Source organism: Coenobita brevimanus, chromosome 57 (genome assembly GCF_032717465.1).
Source record: "Coenobita brevimanus isolate Jiangsu-jjx chromosome 57, ASM3271746v2, whole genome shotgun sequence".
In the NCBI taxonomy this organism is placed as follows: domain Eukaryota; kingdom Metazoa; phylum Arthropoda; class Malacostraca; order Decapoda; family Coenobitidae; genus Coenobita; species Coenobita brevimanus.
This window is the reverse complement of record NC_137010.1, coordinates 34,559,101-34,572,140: the sequence shown is the minus strand read 5'-3', so window position 1 is coordinate 34,572,140 and position 13,040 is coordinate 34,559,101. Positions and strand designations below refer to the sequence as shown.

The 13,040-nt window shown below is 41.7% G+C and overlaps 1 protein-coding gene across 2 annotated transcripts in view; it reads right to left on the bottom strand.

Annotated features, from left to right (window-relative positions):
• LOC145402139 (procollagen-lysine,2-oxoglutarate 5-dioxygenase 2-like) overlaps positions 1–13,040 on the bottom strand; it is a 101,688-nt gene that overhangs the window by 62,844 nt on the left and 25,804 nt on the right. For both annotated transcript variants that reach the window (XM_080274256.1, XM_080274255.1), the window contains exons 6-7: positions 10,229–10,474; positions 6,499–6,658 (exon numbers count right to left, since the gene is read on the bottom strand). In XM_080274256.1, coding sequence (XP_080130382.1) covers positions 6,499–6,658; positions 10,229–10,474 — 406 coding nt within the window. The remainder of the gene's footprint in view (positions 1–6,498; positions 6,659–10,228; positions 10,475–13,040) is intronic.

Here is a 13,040-nt window from a genome sequence, read left to right as displayed (position 1 = left end):
CTGAACTTTCTGATGACAGCTCTCATTGGTCTTGCTTTCCCCTTCTATACGGCCCTATCCTCCTTACTTCCTCAAATCCTTTTTTCCATGTTTCATTCGGGATCGATCTTTCCCAATATTTTTCTCACTTGATTCGAGTCTTTCTCGAGTCTCTCAGATCTAACTTTTTCTTCCTCCTCCCTGTTTCCAAATATTACCACACATCTGTTCCTTTCTACAGTTTCTGTCACTATTTTCTCTTTTTTTCTTCAATATTTTCACTATATTTTCTTCCATTTCTTTCCTTTTCATTTCCCTTTCTTCCTGAATGAATTCCCTAAAGCTGACCACTTCTTTCTGTTCTTCTTCCACATGTGCCCACTTTGCCTTTTGCTCTTCTAACACAGTACTCACCTCCTCCGTTTTGTTACTGCTCTCTTCTAGTTTTCTAATTTTTTCTCCTTGATTCGAAATTTTTTCGTTTCAAATCCTCGATCTCCTAGTTCGCTGTCTCACTGGCCTGTATCCGACTCTGTATTGTGTTTTTGGTATTTTCAGACATGTTTCTTGACACTAGATCCTCCATTTTTTTTTTTTTTCTAGCTCACTAATTCTCATATTCAACGTTTTAACTAGATCCATCACACTTGTTTCAGTCAAATCCTTAAAATTCGGGTCCCTCGATGTTTACATTGTCAGCCATGTTGGATGGTTGGTTACAGTACTAAACAGCTGTTACAGAGATTAAATGAACATTCATGTATACTCAGTGATAACAGCGCTTTACATTTTTGGTAGACTATATTAACAGACTATACTTTAAACTTTAGACAGGATAACAGAAGACAGGACAAACATCATTCCTGAAAACTGAAGGTTTGCAGAGGTGGTTGAGACACGTCCGGTCATTCTGGCTGGTCCGGTGTGTGTGTGTGTGTGTAAAGTTTATGGTGATCTGGTGTTTGTGTGTGTGTGTAAAGTTTATGGTGGTCTGGTGTTTTGTGTGTGTGTGTGTGTGTGTGTGTGTGTGTGTGTGTGTGTAAAGTTTATGGTGGTCTGGTGTTTTGTGTGTGTGTGTGTGTGTGTGTGTGTGTGTGTGTGTAAAGTTTATGGTGGTCTGGTGTTTTGTGTGTGTGTGTGTGTGTGTGTGTGTGTAAAGTTTATGGTGGTCTGGTGTTTTTTGTGTGTGTGTGTGTAAAGTTTATGGTGGTCTGGTGTTTTGTGTGTGTGTGTGTGTGTAAAGTTTATGGTGGTCTGGTGTTTTGTGTGTGTGTGTGTGTGTGTGTGTGTAAAGTTTATGGTGGTCTGGTGTTTTGTGTGTGTGTGTGTGTGTGTGTGTGTGTGTAAAGTTTATGGTGGTCTGGTGTTTTGTGTGTGTGTGTGTGTGTGTAAAGTTTATGGTGGTCTGGTGTTTTGTGTGTGTGTGTGTGTGTGTGTGTGTAAAGTTTATGGTGGTCTGGTGTTGTGTGTGTGTGTGTGTGTGTGTGTGTGTGTGTGTGTGTGCGCGCGCGCGTGTGCTTACCTAATTGTATCTTTACAGGAATGAGTCAAGCTCATACTGTCCCGTGTCTTAAACCATTTTTATCATACATATCCTTAAAATTGTAAATTGTTTTGGCACACTTTCATTCGGTAGTGCATTCCACTGATCAACTGCCCTATTTGGGAAACTAAATTTCCTTCCGTCTTTATCGCGTCTCTTTTTATGCAGTTTTTTGCAGTGTCCTCTTGCTGATGCTTCCCCATAGGTTATGTAATCATTTATATCTATTTTCTCCATCCCTGATTTGCATTTATTGAGCATAATCATGTCTCCTCTCTTCCTTTTCTCCTGTAGTGTTGGTAGATTCAGTTTTTCTAGTCTTTCCTCGTAGCTTAGATCTCATAAGCTTGATACCGTGCCCATCTTGTAGCGGCCCACTGAACTTTTTCAATCTTTGTGCGTGTGTGTGTGTGTGTGTGTGTGTTGTATGTGTGTGTGTGTGCGTGTGTGTGTGTGTGTGTGTGTGTGTGTGTGTGTGTGTGTGTGTGTGTGTGTGTGTGTGTGTGTGTGTGTGTGTGCGTGTTCTTACCTAATTGTATCTTTACAGGAATGAGTCAAGCTCGTACTGTCCCGTGTCTTAAACCATATTTATCGTACATATCCTTAAATTTGTGAATTGTTTTGGCACACACTATTTCATTCGGTAGTGCATGCTCTGTTTGGGAAACTGAATTTCCTTACGTCTTTATCACCTCTCTTCTTATGCAGTTTTTGCAGTGTCCTCTTGCTGATGCTTCTCCATATGCTAAGTAATCATTTATGTATTTTCTCCTTCCCTGATATGCACTTATATAGCATTATCATGTCACCTCTTTTCCTTCTCTCCTGTAGTGTTGGTAGATTCAGTTTATTTAGTCTCTCTCCGTAGCTTAGGTCCCTTAAGCTTGGTATCCATCTTGTAGCGGCCCTTTGAACTTTTTCAATCTTGTCTATGTGCTTTTTGAGATGAGGACTCCAGACTACTGATGCATATTCCAGGGTTGGTCTAATGAATGATGTTATTATCCTTCTTAGCATGTCTTCATTTATGTATGTGAATGCTATTCTCATATTTGCAAGCAGTGTGTACATGTTCCGTACCTTCTCGCTGATGTGGTCAGCCGGAGATAGTCTAATATTGATAATCACACCTAGGTCTTTCTCTCTTTCTGATGTGTATAAGGTTTTATTTCCTGACTTATAATCCCAATCAGGTCTTTTTCCACTTTTACCAAACTTGATTACATGACACTTGTCCACATTGAATTCCATTTGCCATGTACTACTCCATTCATGAAGTTTATTTAATACTTCTTGTAGCTCTTTACAAGAGTCTGTGTTAGTAATTCTCCTTTGTATTTTTGCATCATCTGCAAACATATTCAGATAGCTCTCATTTCCAGTGTTACTGTTTATATCATTTATATACACTAAAAACATGACTGGTGCCAGCACTGAACCCTGTGGTACTCCACTAGTCACTTCTTTCCATGATGAGTAGTTTCCTCTTAGTACTGTTCTCATTTCTCTTTTTATGAGAAAGTCTTCCATCCAACAAAACAGTTTGCCTCGAATTCCTCCTTGATGGTACAGTTTCCATAAAAGTCTTTGGTGTGGTACTGTGTCAAAGGCTTTCTTGAAATCTAAATAGATACTGTCCACCCATCCTTCCCTTTCCTGTATTGTGTGTGTGTGTGTGTGTGTGTGTGTGTGTGTGTGTGTGTGTGTGTGTGTGTGTGTGTGTGTGTGTGTGTGTGTGTGTGTGTGTGTGCGCGCGCGCGCTATCTTTACAGGAACGAGTTAAAGTTCATACTGTCCCGTGTATTAAACCATTTTTATCATACATATCCTTGAATTTATGAACAGTTCTGGCACACACTATTTCATTCGGCTGTGCATTCCATTGATCAATTGCCCTATTTGGGAAATTGAAGTTCCTTACTTCTCTATCACCTCACTTTTTATGCAGTTTTTTGCAGTGTCCTTTTGCTGATGCCTCCCCATAGGTTATACATTTACTGATATCTAATTTTCTCTTTCCCTGAGATGCATCTATGTAGCATAATCATGTCTTCTCTTTCCCTTCTTTCCTGTAATGTTGGTAGGTTCAGTTTTCCTAGTCTTTCTTGATAGCTTAGAATCTTTAAGCTTGGTACCCATCTTGTAGTGGCCCTTTGTACTTTTTCAGTCTTATCTATTTGTTTTTGAAGACTAGGATTCCAGACCACTGATGCATATTCCAGGGTTGGTCTGATGAATGGTTTTATCTATCTCAGCATGTCTTCAATTATTTATGTGATGATGTTCTCGTATTAGCAAGCAGTGTATGCATGTTCCGTACCTTCTCATATGTGGTCAGGCGGATACAGTCTGTTATTGATAATCACTCCTATGTACTTCTCCTTTTCTGATATGTGTAGGGTCGATCTTCGTAACTTATAATCCCAATCTGGTCGTTTTTCACCTTTACCAAACTTAATTACATGGCACTGGTCCACACTGAATTCCATTTGCCATCTATTGCTCCGTTCATGAAGCTCATTTAATTCTATCGCCAGTGCTGGAAATGTGTATGTCACATATTTCTTACTAAAGTTCAGTGAGGGAGGTGAAGAAAAAAAGAGTGGGTAAGACTGGAAAGACTAAGTGTGACGGGCTGGGATGGTGTGACAGGGCAAGAGTAAGACAACTACAAAAGTGGGCGTCGTGGGTTGGCCGGTATGGACATGATAGTGGTTTAATTCATCGAAGTTTTCTCCTCGCAGAACAGCAACAATTAAACTAAGTACACGCCATTTTTGTGTACGTGGCGTCTCAATTAAAAAAAAAAAAAAAAAAAGGCGTGTGTCTTGGAGCGAACCTGAAACTTCTACCTCTGCACTAACCCCCTTCACCAAGAGGACATAATCTGTATTTTATCTTTGCTACCGGACTTAGGATTTTAGTCAACTTTGTGAAATCCTTTAATACTGATGGGGTTAGTGAAGGTTAAATCAAACCTTTCTTACCCTAAAACTCTCCTAGGAATAACTAAACTGTTTGCAAATATCAGGATGTAATGGAAACACATCATCGTGTTCAAGAAGTTAAGCACCACTCTATAAGTTGGCAAGATTTCCTTTGATGAAGCATTACAGCCGAGGAGGCCTCCAGGTAGATCAGTCACAGTGTGGTGTGTGGGCCAGGAGGGTGTGTGTAAGTCCTATACACTTAATCTTATTTTAGTCTTAGTTTAACATAGTTCACATATCTAACTCAGTTTGTTTTAATTACCAGTAAACTTTTTACACATCAAAGATGTACTGCAGGTGAACAGTAAGAAGGGCATTACAGGTCTCTTTCAGTGCTTCTCGATTACCTTTGTTTTCTCCGACAAGGAGAGTATCTTTTCACCCTTGTTTGTTAGTTTGTTTGTTAGCAGGATTACTCAAAAACTATGAGAGATATTTGGACCAAATTCGGTGGGTAGATACCCCATGTCTGAGGGAACAATTATTAACTTTTGGGACCGATCTGGATCGTATTACAGATTATGGATCCGTTAAACATTTTTTGTGAAACCCTAATCAATGTTGAGAAAACCTAACCCATTATGAAGAGTGACTGGGAAATTACGTTGCCCTTGTCGGAGAGATGAGCTCCGATGACTGCTCCTCTAGTTTGCTTGATGTTGCCATGTTTCGGCACATATGGTACAATATACAGTTGCAATTTGTGCACACAATGCACAGTTTGGGATATCCGTCTTACTGTTACCGATGACAAAATTTTTTCCAAGTCACAGTGAGCGGCAATCTTTGGTAAAACTGGTGAGGTATGTGCAAATGTCCAGTGTGAACGTTTCCCTTCATAAAATGCTGTGAATGTCATTTGTTGTGTACCACACGCTGATAATCCATGACGGCAGCCTGGTGCCTTCACGCAAATTAGTGACGTAAAGACGCATCCCTATTGTTCTCAGACTCGACTCCTTCCTTACATCACTACCGCTAATTTTAAACTTTATTTTCGTGTTACACTTTTTCACTATATTCATAACTTCTTCTGTTACTTATATCTTTTTATCATTTTCATATTTTATTCTGCCGTTTCTATCCATCCTTCCAGTAATTCTATCCATTTTCTTTTCCATCCTTCCGTTCACCCAATTTATCCACTCTTCATTAATTACTGAAAACAATTTTACTTCTTTCATCTCTCTCTCTCTCTCTCTCTGGTGGTAAACATTCCCACATTACCCTATTCTTAACTTAGGAGCACGTGACTAGGCTACTGAAGTCCTAATTATTCAAGAGTGGGTAACTGCTCCATGGCTCTAGCGGCTTTGTAAGACTGAAAAACCTCCAACCAATACACTGAGAATCTAATTAACACCTGGATGACACCCTTAGATTACCAGATCATCAGCAGTCGATATTTCCAGTACCTTAATAGAACTTCATGCATACTTAGAATCAGTTTAATCAAATATTTGCTTACTTTCCTACCTTTCCTATGCCTGGTATACATTTCTCTTTCCCCCCTTACCTCCAGGAGTTTTAAGTAATCAATTTTCACTTAACTGATTGATTGCCCTCTTCCTTATTTCCTGCAAACATTCCTTTTCGATCTAATCTTATGTTCTTACTTTTTTTTTTTAATCCTCTTTATTCGCTACAACAGACATATAATGAAAATATGCAAAATTTGAATTAAACGAAAACATCAGTGCATGCATTAAGACATAATTACTAACATTTCAGTGAGAAAACTTCCAACAAAATCTTTTTTTGTGGGTGACTGAAGGAATGATCACCTGCGCGCGCACGCACGCACGCACTCGCGCGCGCGCACGCACACACACACACACACACACACACACACACACACACACACACAAACTATACCATGTCAGAGAATTCATGGGAATTAGAACACACAAACCATACGACGATTTTTCTCCCTCCCTCCTTCCCTCTGATTTTTCTGTCTCCAGCCTTCCTCCCATTGCCACTTACCTACAGCCATCCTCGGGGTTCCATGATCTCGCCAAATACGATCCGAGTCTATTGAGTACCATGCTGGAGTGTCCATTACCTCTGACCACCACAGGCACGGTGTTGTACAGGGTGTTCTGCAGGTACCCCTCCTTACCTGCCCAACGCATCTCGACGTCACCTGTGGGGCAGAGCAGAGGTTAGGGAGGGAGAGGAGCGGTTAGGGAGGGAGAGGAAGGGTTGGGGAGGGAGAGGAAGGGTTGGGGAGGGAGAGAAGGGGTTAGGGATGGAGTGGAAGAGTTAGGGAGTTGGATGATACGTCAGGAGAAAAAGAAAACGTTAGAGCAGGGAGTGCAAGGACTAGGGAGTGAGTGCAAGGACTAGGGAGTGAGTGCAAGGACTAGGGAGTCAGTGCAAGGACTAGGGAGTGAGTGCAAGGACTAGGGAGTGAGTGCAAGGACTAGGGAGTGAGTGCAAGGACTAGGGAGTGAGTGCAAGGACTAGGGAGTGATAGGAAAGGTTTAGAGAAAGAAAAAGAGCAAGGAAAATTGAAGAAGGGTTAGAGAGGGAGAGGGAGGATTAGTGAGTGAGAGGAGTTAGTGAGGGAGAGAGGAATGAAAGGCAGATATGAAGAATTGGAGATATGAGGGAGGATGGTTGTTCACCCGGCATCCCTCCTTCACCACCCAACACATTTCTGCATCACCTGACAAGGAATGAAGGAGGGGGGTTAAGGAAGAAGAGAAGAATGCAGAAAGATGCGAAGCGCTGGAGAGGTAAGGGAGAAAAGGAAATGAGTCAGGAAGATGGGAAAGGGATATTTGCATGAATCTTTTCCTCCTCGCCAACCACTTCTTTACATCACCAGAGGAGGAAAGAAGTAAATATGAGGGAGAGGAATGATGAGGAATAGAGGAATGGAAACGTTAAGGTGATGGGGAGAGAGTGAAATGAAAGAGGTCAGGAGTGGTGTGAATTGGCGAGATGAGGGATGGGAAGTAGAGAGGAGCAAGAAAGGAGGGGTGTTTGATAGGGAATGATAGGTACATTTCCTTTCCTAACCATCTCATCTGTACATCAACTGTGAAGGAGAAGTGGGGTTAGAGAGAAAGGAGTGGAATGAGATGGAAATGAGGAGGAAGAAAGGTAAAGAGAACACGAAGAAAGAAAACAGAGTAATATGCACGTTTCCCTCCTTACCCCTACCCACTGCATCTACGTCTTACTGGTTGAAGAAAGAATGTTCAGGGAGAGGGGGAAAGAGCGTGGAGAGAGGGAGGGAAGTTTTGATGAATAAGAGAGGGAAGGTACAAGGGAAGGCGAGAGGAAGGGCGTTCTGTAGGTACCCTTCTGTCCCTGTTACCTAAATCTCTGTCACATTTGAAGGAAAGGAAAGGTTTGGTCGAAAAGAGAAAGGCGTATTAAGAAACGAAGAGATGGAGAGATGGAGAAGAGGAGAAAGGAACAATAAACGGGGTAAGGAGAGAAAAAAAGGGCAGATTCAGACAGACTATCCTTCCTCCTCGCTTTTTAATGTCATCCACTGAGGAGACGAGAGGTTAAGAAAAAATGAGAGGGGTGGAAGAGGGAGGGGAAATGAGGAGGAAAGACGGGAGGGGAAGCGTGGAGGAAAGACGGGAGGGGAAGCGTGGAGGAAAGACGGGAGGGGAAGCGTGGAGGAAAGACGGGAGGGGAAGCGTGGAGGAAAGACGGGAGGGGAAGCGTGGAGGAAAGACGGGAGGGGAAGCGTGGAGGAAAGACGGGAGGGGAAGCGTGGAGGAAAGACGGGAGGGGAAGCGTGGAGGAAAGACAGGAGGGGAAGCATGGAGGAAAGACGGGAGGGGAAGTGTGAAGGAAAGACGGGTAGGGAGGGAGTTGAGAGGTAAGAGGGGGCTGAAAGAAAATAAGGGCGAGTTGGAAGGAAAGAAGGAGAGCGATCGGTTTGGAAGGAAAAGGAAGGGAGATAGGGAGAGAGGATTGAAAAATGGAAACAAAAAACAATGAAGAGATTGCAGAAACTAAGAAGTGAGTAAGAAAACAAGCAGAGATGGAACAGGAGATACGGAAGAGCTAAGAAAGAAGAAAAGGAAACGATGATGCAGGAACGCATACTGGGTAAGGGAAAGTGGTCAAGTTCAATGTTGTTCAGTAACTCTTTGTTGGCTGATTCCTTTGCCGAGAGAGAGAGAGAGAGAGAGAGAGAGAGAGAGAGAGAGAAATTAAATGAAAAAAAAAAAAGGCAAAAATAATAATACAACGCTCCATTTCAGTCAGCCATAACACTGCCTACGTTTTCTCTACACGAACTACCTATAGAGAGAACCAAAATAATTTAATACATCGGAGAACTACGAGGAATTGGAAGGGGATAAATTTCAACCATTCAGCCACCTCTCCATCAACCATCCACTTATGCATCTCCCCAACACATTAGCCACTGATCAATCCAGTCAGTTATTAATACAATTCATCAACTATTCGTCAATATGTTGCTTAATCCTGCCATCGCTCCATCCATCAAATCAGTTCATTAAATTGTCCACCCATCCACCCAGCCTTCATTCGTCTACTTATCCATTCATCAAACAAGCCAGTCAACTATCCATCCATTCCATAATCCACTCATCCATTCCCATCCATCAATCCTACCAATACAGTACTTACTTTATTCTGGTAGGTTAGGTGACCAACCATCCTCTCATCCAGTTTTCACTCTACCCATCCATCCACCAGTCCACCCACCGATTCCTGTATCCATCCATCGAACGACCCACCTTACCATCCACTACTCCAACGTCCCTCTATTCATTCACCATTCATTCATTCATTCATTCATCTATCCAATCATCTCACCACAGAGTCATCTCGTAGACCATCATCTATTCATCCATCCATCTAACCAGCTATCAACCAACCATCCATTTATCTATCAGCCTACAGATCAATCCACCCAAACAACCGAGCAACCACCCAATCATCAACCATACTACCCATCCACCTGTTCATCCATCATCCACCAAACCAATCATTCAGTTATTCGGCCATTCACCCACCTCTGTACCCAACCTACCGTCCAACCATCCACCAAAACATCCATGCATTTGCCATCATCATTCTACTTATTCATTTATTTATTAAAATGAAAAAATCCTTCAAACCATCCATCTACCTATCTATCCATCCAACCACCTGTCGCAACCATCTATCAAACCATATATCCATCCATCCACAAAAAAATCTACCCATTCAACCATCCATCCACCAACCTACTATCCACCCATCCATCCAGCAATCTACTATCCATCCATCAATTTATCCAAGCCAATAATCCAGTCATCCATCGAACCATCACAGGGCCGGATCCAACACTTTGAAAAAGAGGGTTGGCACGATCCATAGTGAACTATCACTTTAATCCATTCAAACACATCGAAATGAAGTTTTGTTTTGTTTTGTTTTGTTTTTTGTAACAGGAGAGCAGTAAACGATTCTATGATAAAAATTTTGCAAGATACTTATTGCACATACTTTCGTAAATAACCTTTTTAATAATAAGTAATCATTGGTTAGTTGTAAACAGGAGGGTGTAAGATCTCCCTTCCCACGCACACACCCAATCCGAGCCTTCACCCATCCATCCATCCATCCATCTACCCAACCAGTCGTGAAGTTACACAGCCTCCTACCCCCCAAAAAAATTAATAAATAAATAAAAAATCGTGCCCACATCTATCCATCCATGCATACTCACCCGTGGCGCCGTTGAGATTCTGGAAGAGTGTAGCCAAGTGGTCAATCTTCATCTTGTACTTGTTCCGGGTCGGGTTGTGGAGGTAGGCCAGGGTCAGGTGGGTCTGGAGTTCACTGTCTTCCTCATCACCTCCTTGGCCCACTCCCTGCTCCTCCTCCTTCGTCTTCTTCTTCTTAGGCTCATCATCTATCTTCTTGGGAGTTTCAGAGAGTAATTTTAGGAGCTTTCCTGCACGACCCACGAAGCCTGTTGGGGAAGCACCAGTAACAAATAATAATAATAATAATAATAATAATAATAATAATAATAACAACAACAACAACACTACTAAAACTACCAATCCCATATAAGACTTCGTAGATGTCGAAATCCGAAGCTAGACATCTACACACCAGAAACAAAAAAATCTAATTACATTACATGACAGAAAACCGCTCCTGTTACCTGAAGGAACTCCGAATCGAAGCTCAAATGGTATGGGCGTCACTCTGATTGGTATATTGTTACCGCAATACCACAAGGCTCCATTTTTAATGAATGAGGTGGCTAAGATCCAGAAACTGGCAAAACTTATTTAAAGAATAACTCTTTTATGTTATCAATGTTCCACGTAAAATCAGCTCCTTCACCCCTTGCTTGTACCGTAGGATGTATGAGGCTGCTTGTTAACATAATTGCTGGACTGTGTGATCGTCACAACTTTACGCTAATGAAAGGTAGTTCAAGCCTCCAGCTCCCATCCACGTAAAGGTTCGTTTACACAGTCAGAGGGCACCAAGCGCTGTCCGAGCACGGCAGTCATCAGTTTCGAAGCACAGAGACGAAACACTTTGAACAGCGATGAAGCAAGGGTGATGCTTCAGTTTATCACGAATAAACGATAACTGTCAGTGCTTTCTCCATCACCATACTTAAGCACCATAGGTGCCCAATGATCGTGTATACGAGCCCTAAGCCACAACACAAGCTGGGCAGGATGGAATTACTGTAACATTCAGTGTATATATATTATATTACCTCCCACCACTAAGAGTAAGCAGAGAGAGAGAGAGAGAGAGAGGAAGCCATACCTGCTTGAAGGTCCAAGTATCTTAACGCTTTGACAACCGCAACGACCACCACTAAACCAACCACAACCACCACGACACCTACCAATACAGTAACCACACCTACCAAGATTATAACCGCAGCCACCACCACATCTATCACTGGTATATCCACCACCACATTTACCACAACTACAACCACTACCACACTTACCACAACCACCACCAAACCTACCAGTACTCCATGACTATGACCACACCTACCAAGCCTGTAACCACAGTCACCACATCTTCCACAACCACCACCACACTTACCACCGCTGTAACCACAACCTCCATCTACCACAACCACTACCACACCTACACCTACCACAACCACAACCACACCTACAACTACAACCACCAGAGCTCTTGCCAAATCACATATCTAACCTATTTCAACTCTTCTATACCTTAAAAAAAAAATAAAATAAACAATGTGAAGGGCCGAGAAGCACAAAAATGAGACGGCGACGGAGCATATTAAGGGTGATGTGTTATGGGAGAAGTCGGTGCTGTGTAGAGGAAGAATTACCTAGAGTACTTTTGCTGGGACCATCCTTCACAGAATATTCTTTATGGTAACAGTGACATACAGATACATAAGATACACGGAGTACAATATACGCACTAATGGATATACTGACTGCCATTCAAATCAGGCTGTAAAAATAATTTGGATCTGTATAATCAGAATATTCTTCATTTTAATAATCTGTGACTGATGATGTTACTTTATTTTATTCTCGTTGCAATAAAACAATAATTTATTTTCTTCACCTCAGCAATGTCCAAAACTGTCTTTAAGAACTTTTTAAATAAATACCTCCATTAGTTTATGGCACTATATTACTCTTCCTCATTTCGAAATCAAATATGAAATTAGGAAGCGCATAATACCTACCAGTGGTTGTGAAATTCTACTGTTATTACGAGGGCTGCATGAAACATCAAGGTTAAATTCTCTCTCTCTCTCTCTCTCTCTAATAATCGCTATAAGAATCTAAATCAGTCCACGACCAGATCATAAAATTCTTCGAGAACCTACACGCTGATTGTGAGGATAACTGCGACTTTTGCCAATTTTATATATATATATATATATATATATATATATATATATATATATATATATATATAATATATATATATATATATATAGTATATATATATATATATATATATATATATATATATATATATATATATATATATATATATATATAAGGAGCCTCTGTGGTACAGTGGTAAAGTGTGCGTTTTCGTACACTGAAGAACGAGGGTCCGCGCCCCGCCAGGGTAATAAACTTTGGGAGCGTTCTTCTGGCCACGTACTGCATTGGCGGACATCAGGAGTGCTGTGGTTGAACCAGTGTCGCATACTATAAAGTATGCTTGCACCCAGTCGGCTTGCGCGGGCCGATTACACTTGGTTCACAGACTACACACACATCCAAAGCCACTCCAACATTACAGTTACACTTACTGTACAAGCACTTCTCACCCTACATACAATCTCTACCAGACAGCCTAAGCCACTTGGTAGAGATACACTGGCTGTATCGTCCTCACTTCGGTCGGGATAGGCCGGTCCTGCAGTGGACACTCAAACGGCTGATGAGATACTGTAGGCTAGTTATGGAAAGATGGCAGTTGTGGTAATAATGCAGCAGCTATGGTAGTAATGCTGGTGATGTGGTAGTAATGGTGGTAGATGTGGCAGTAAT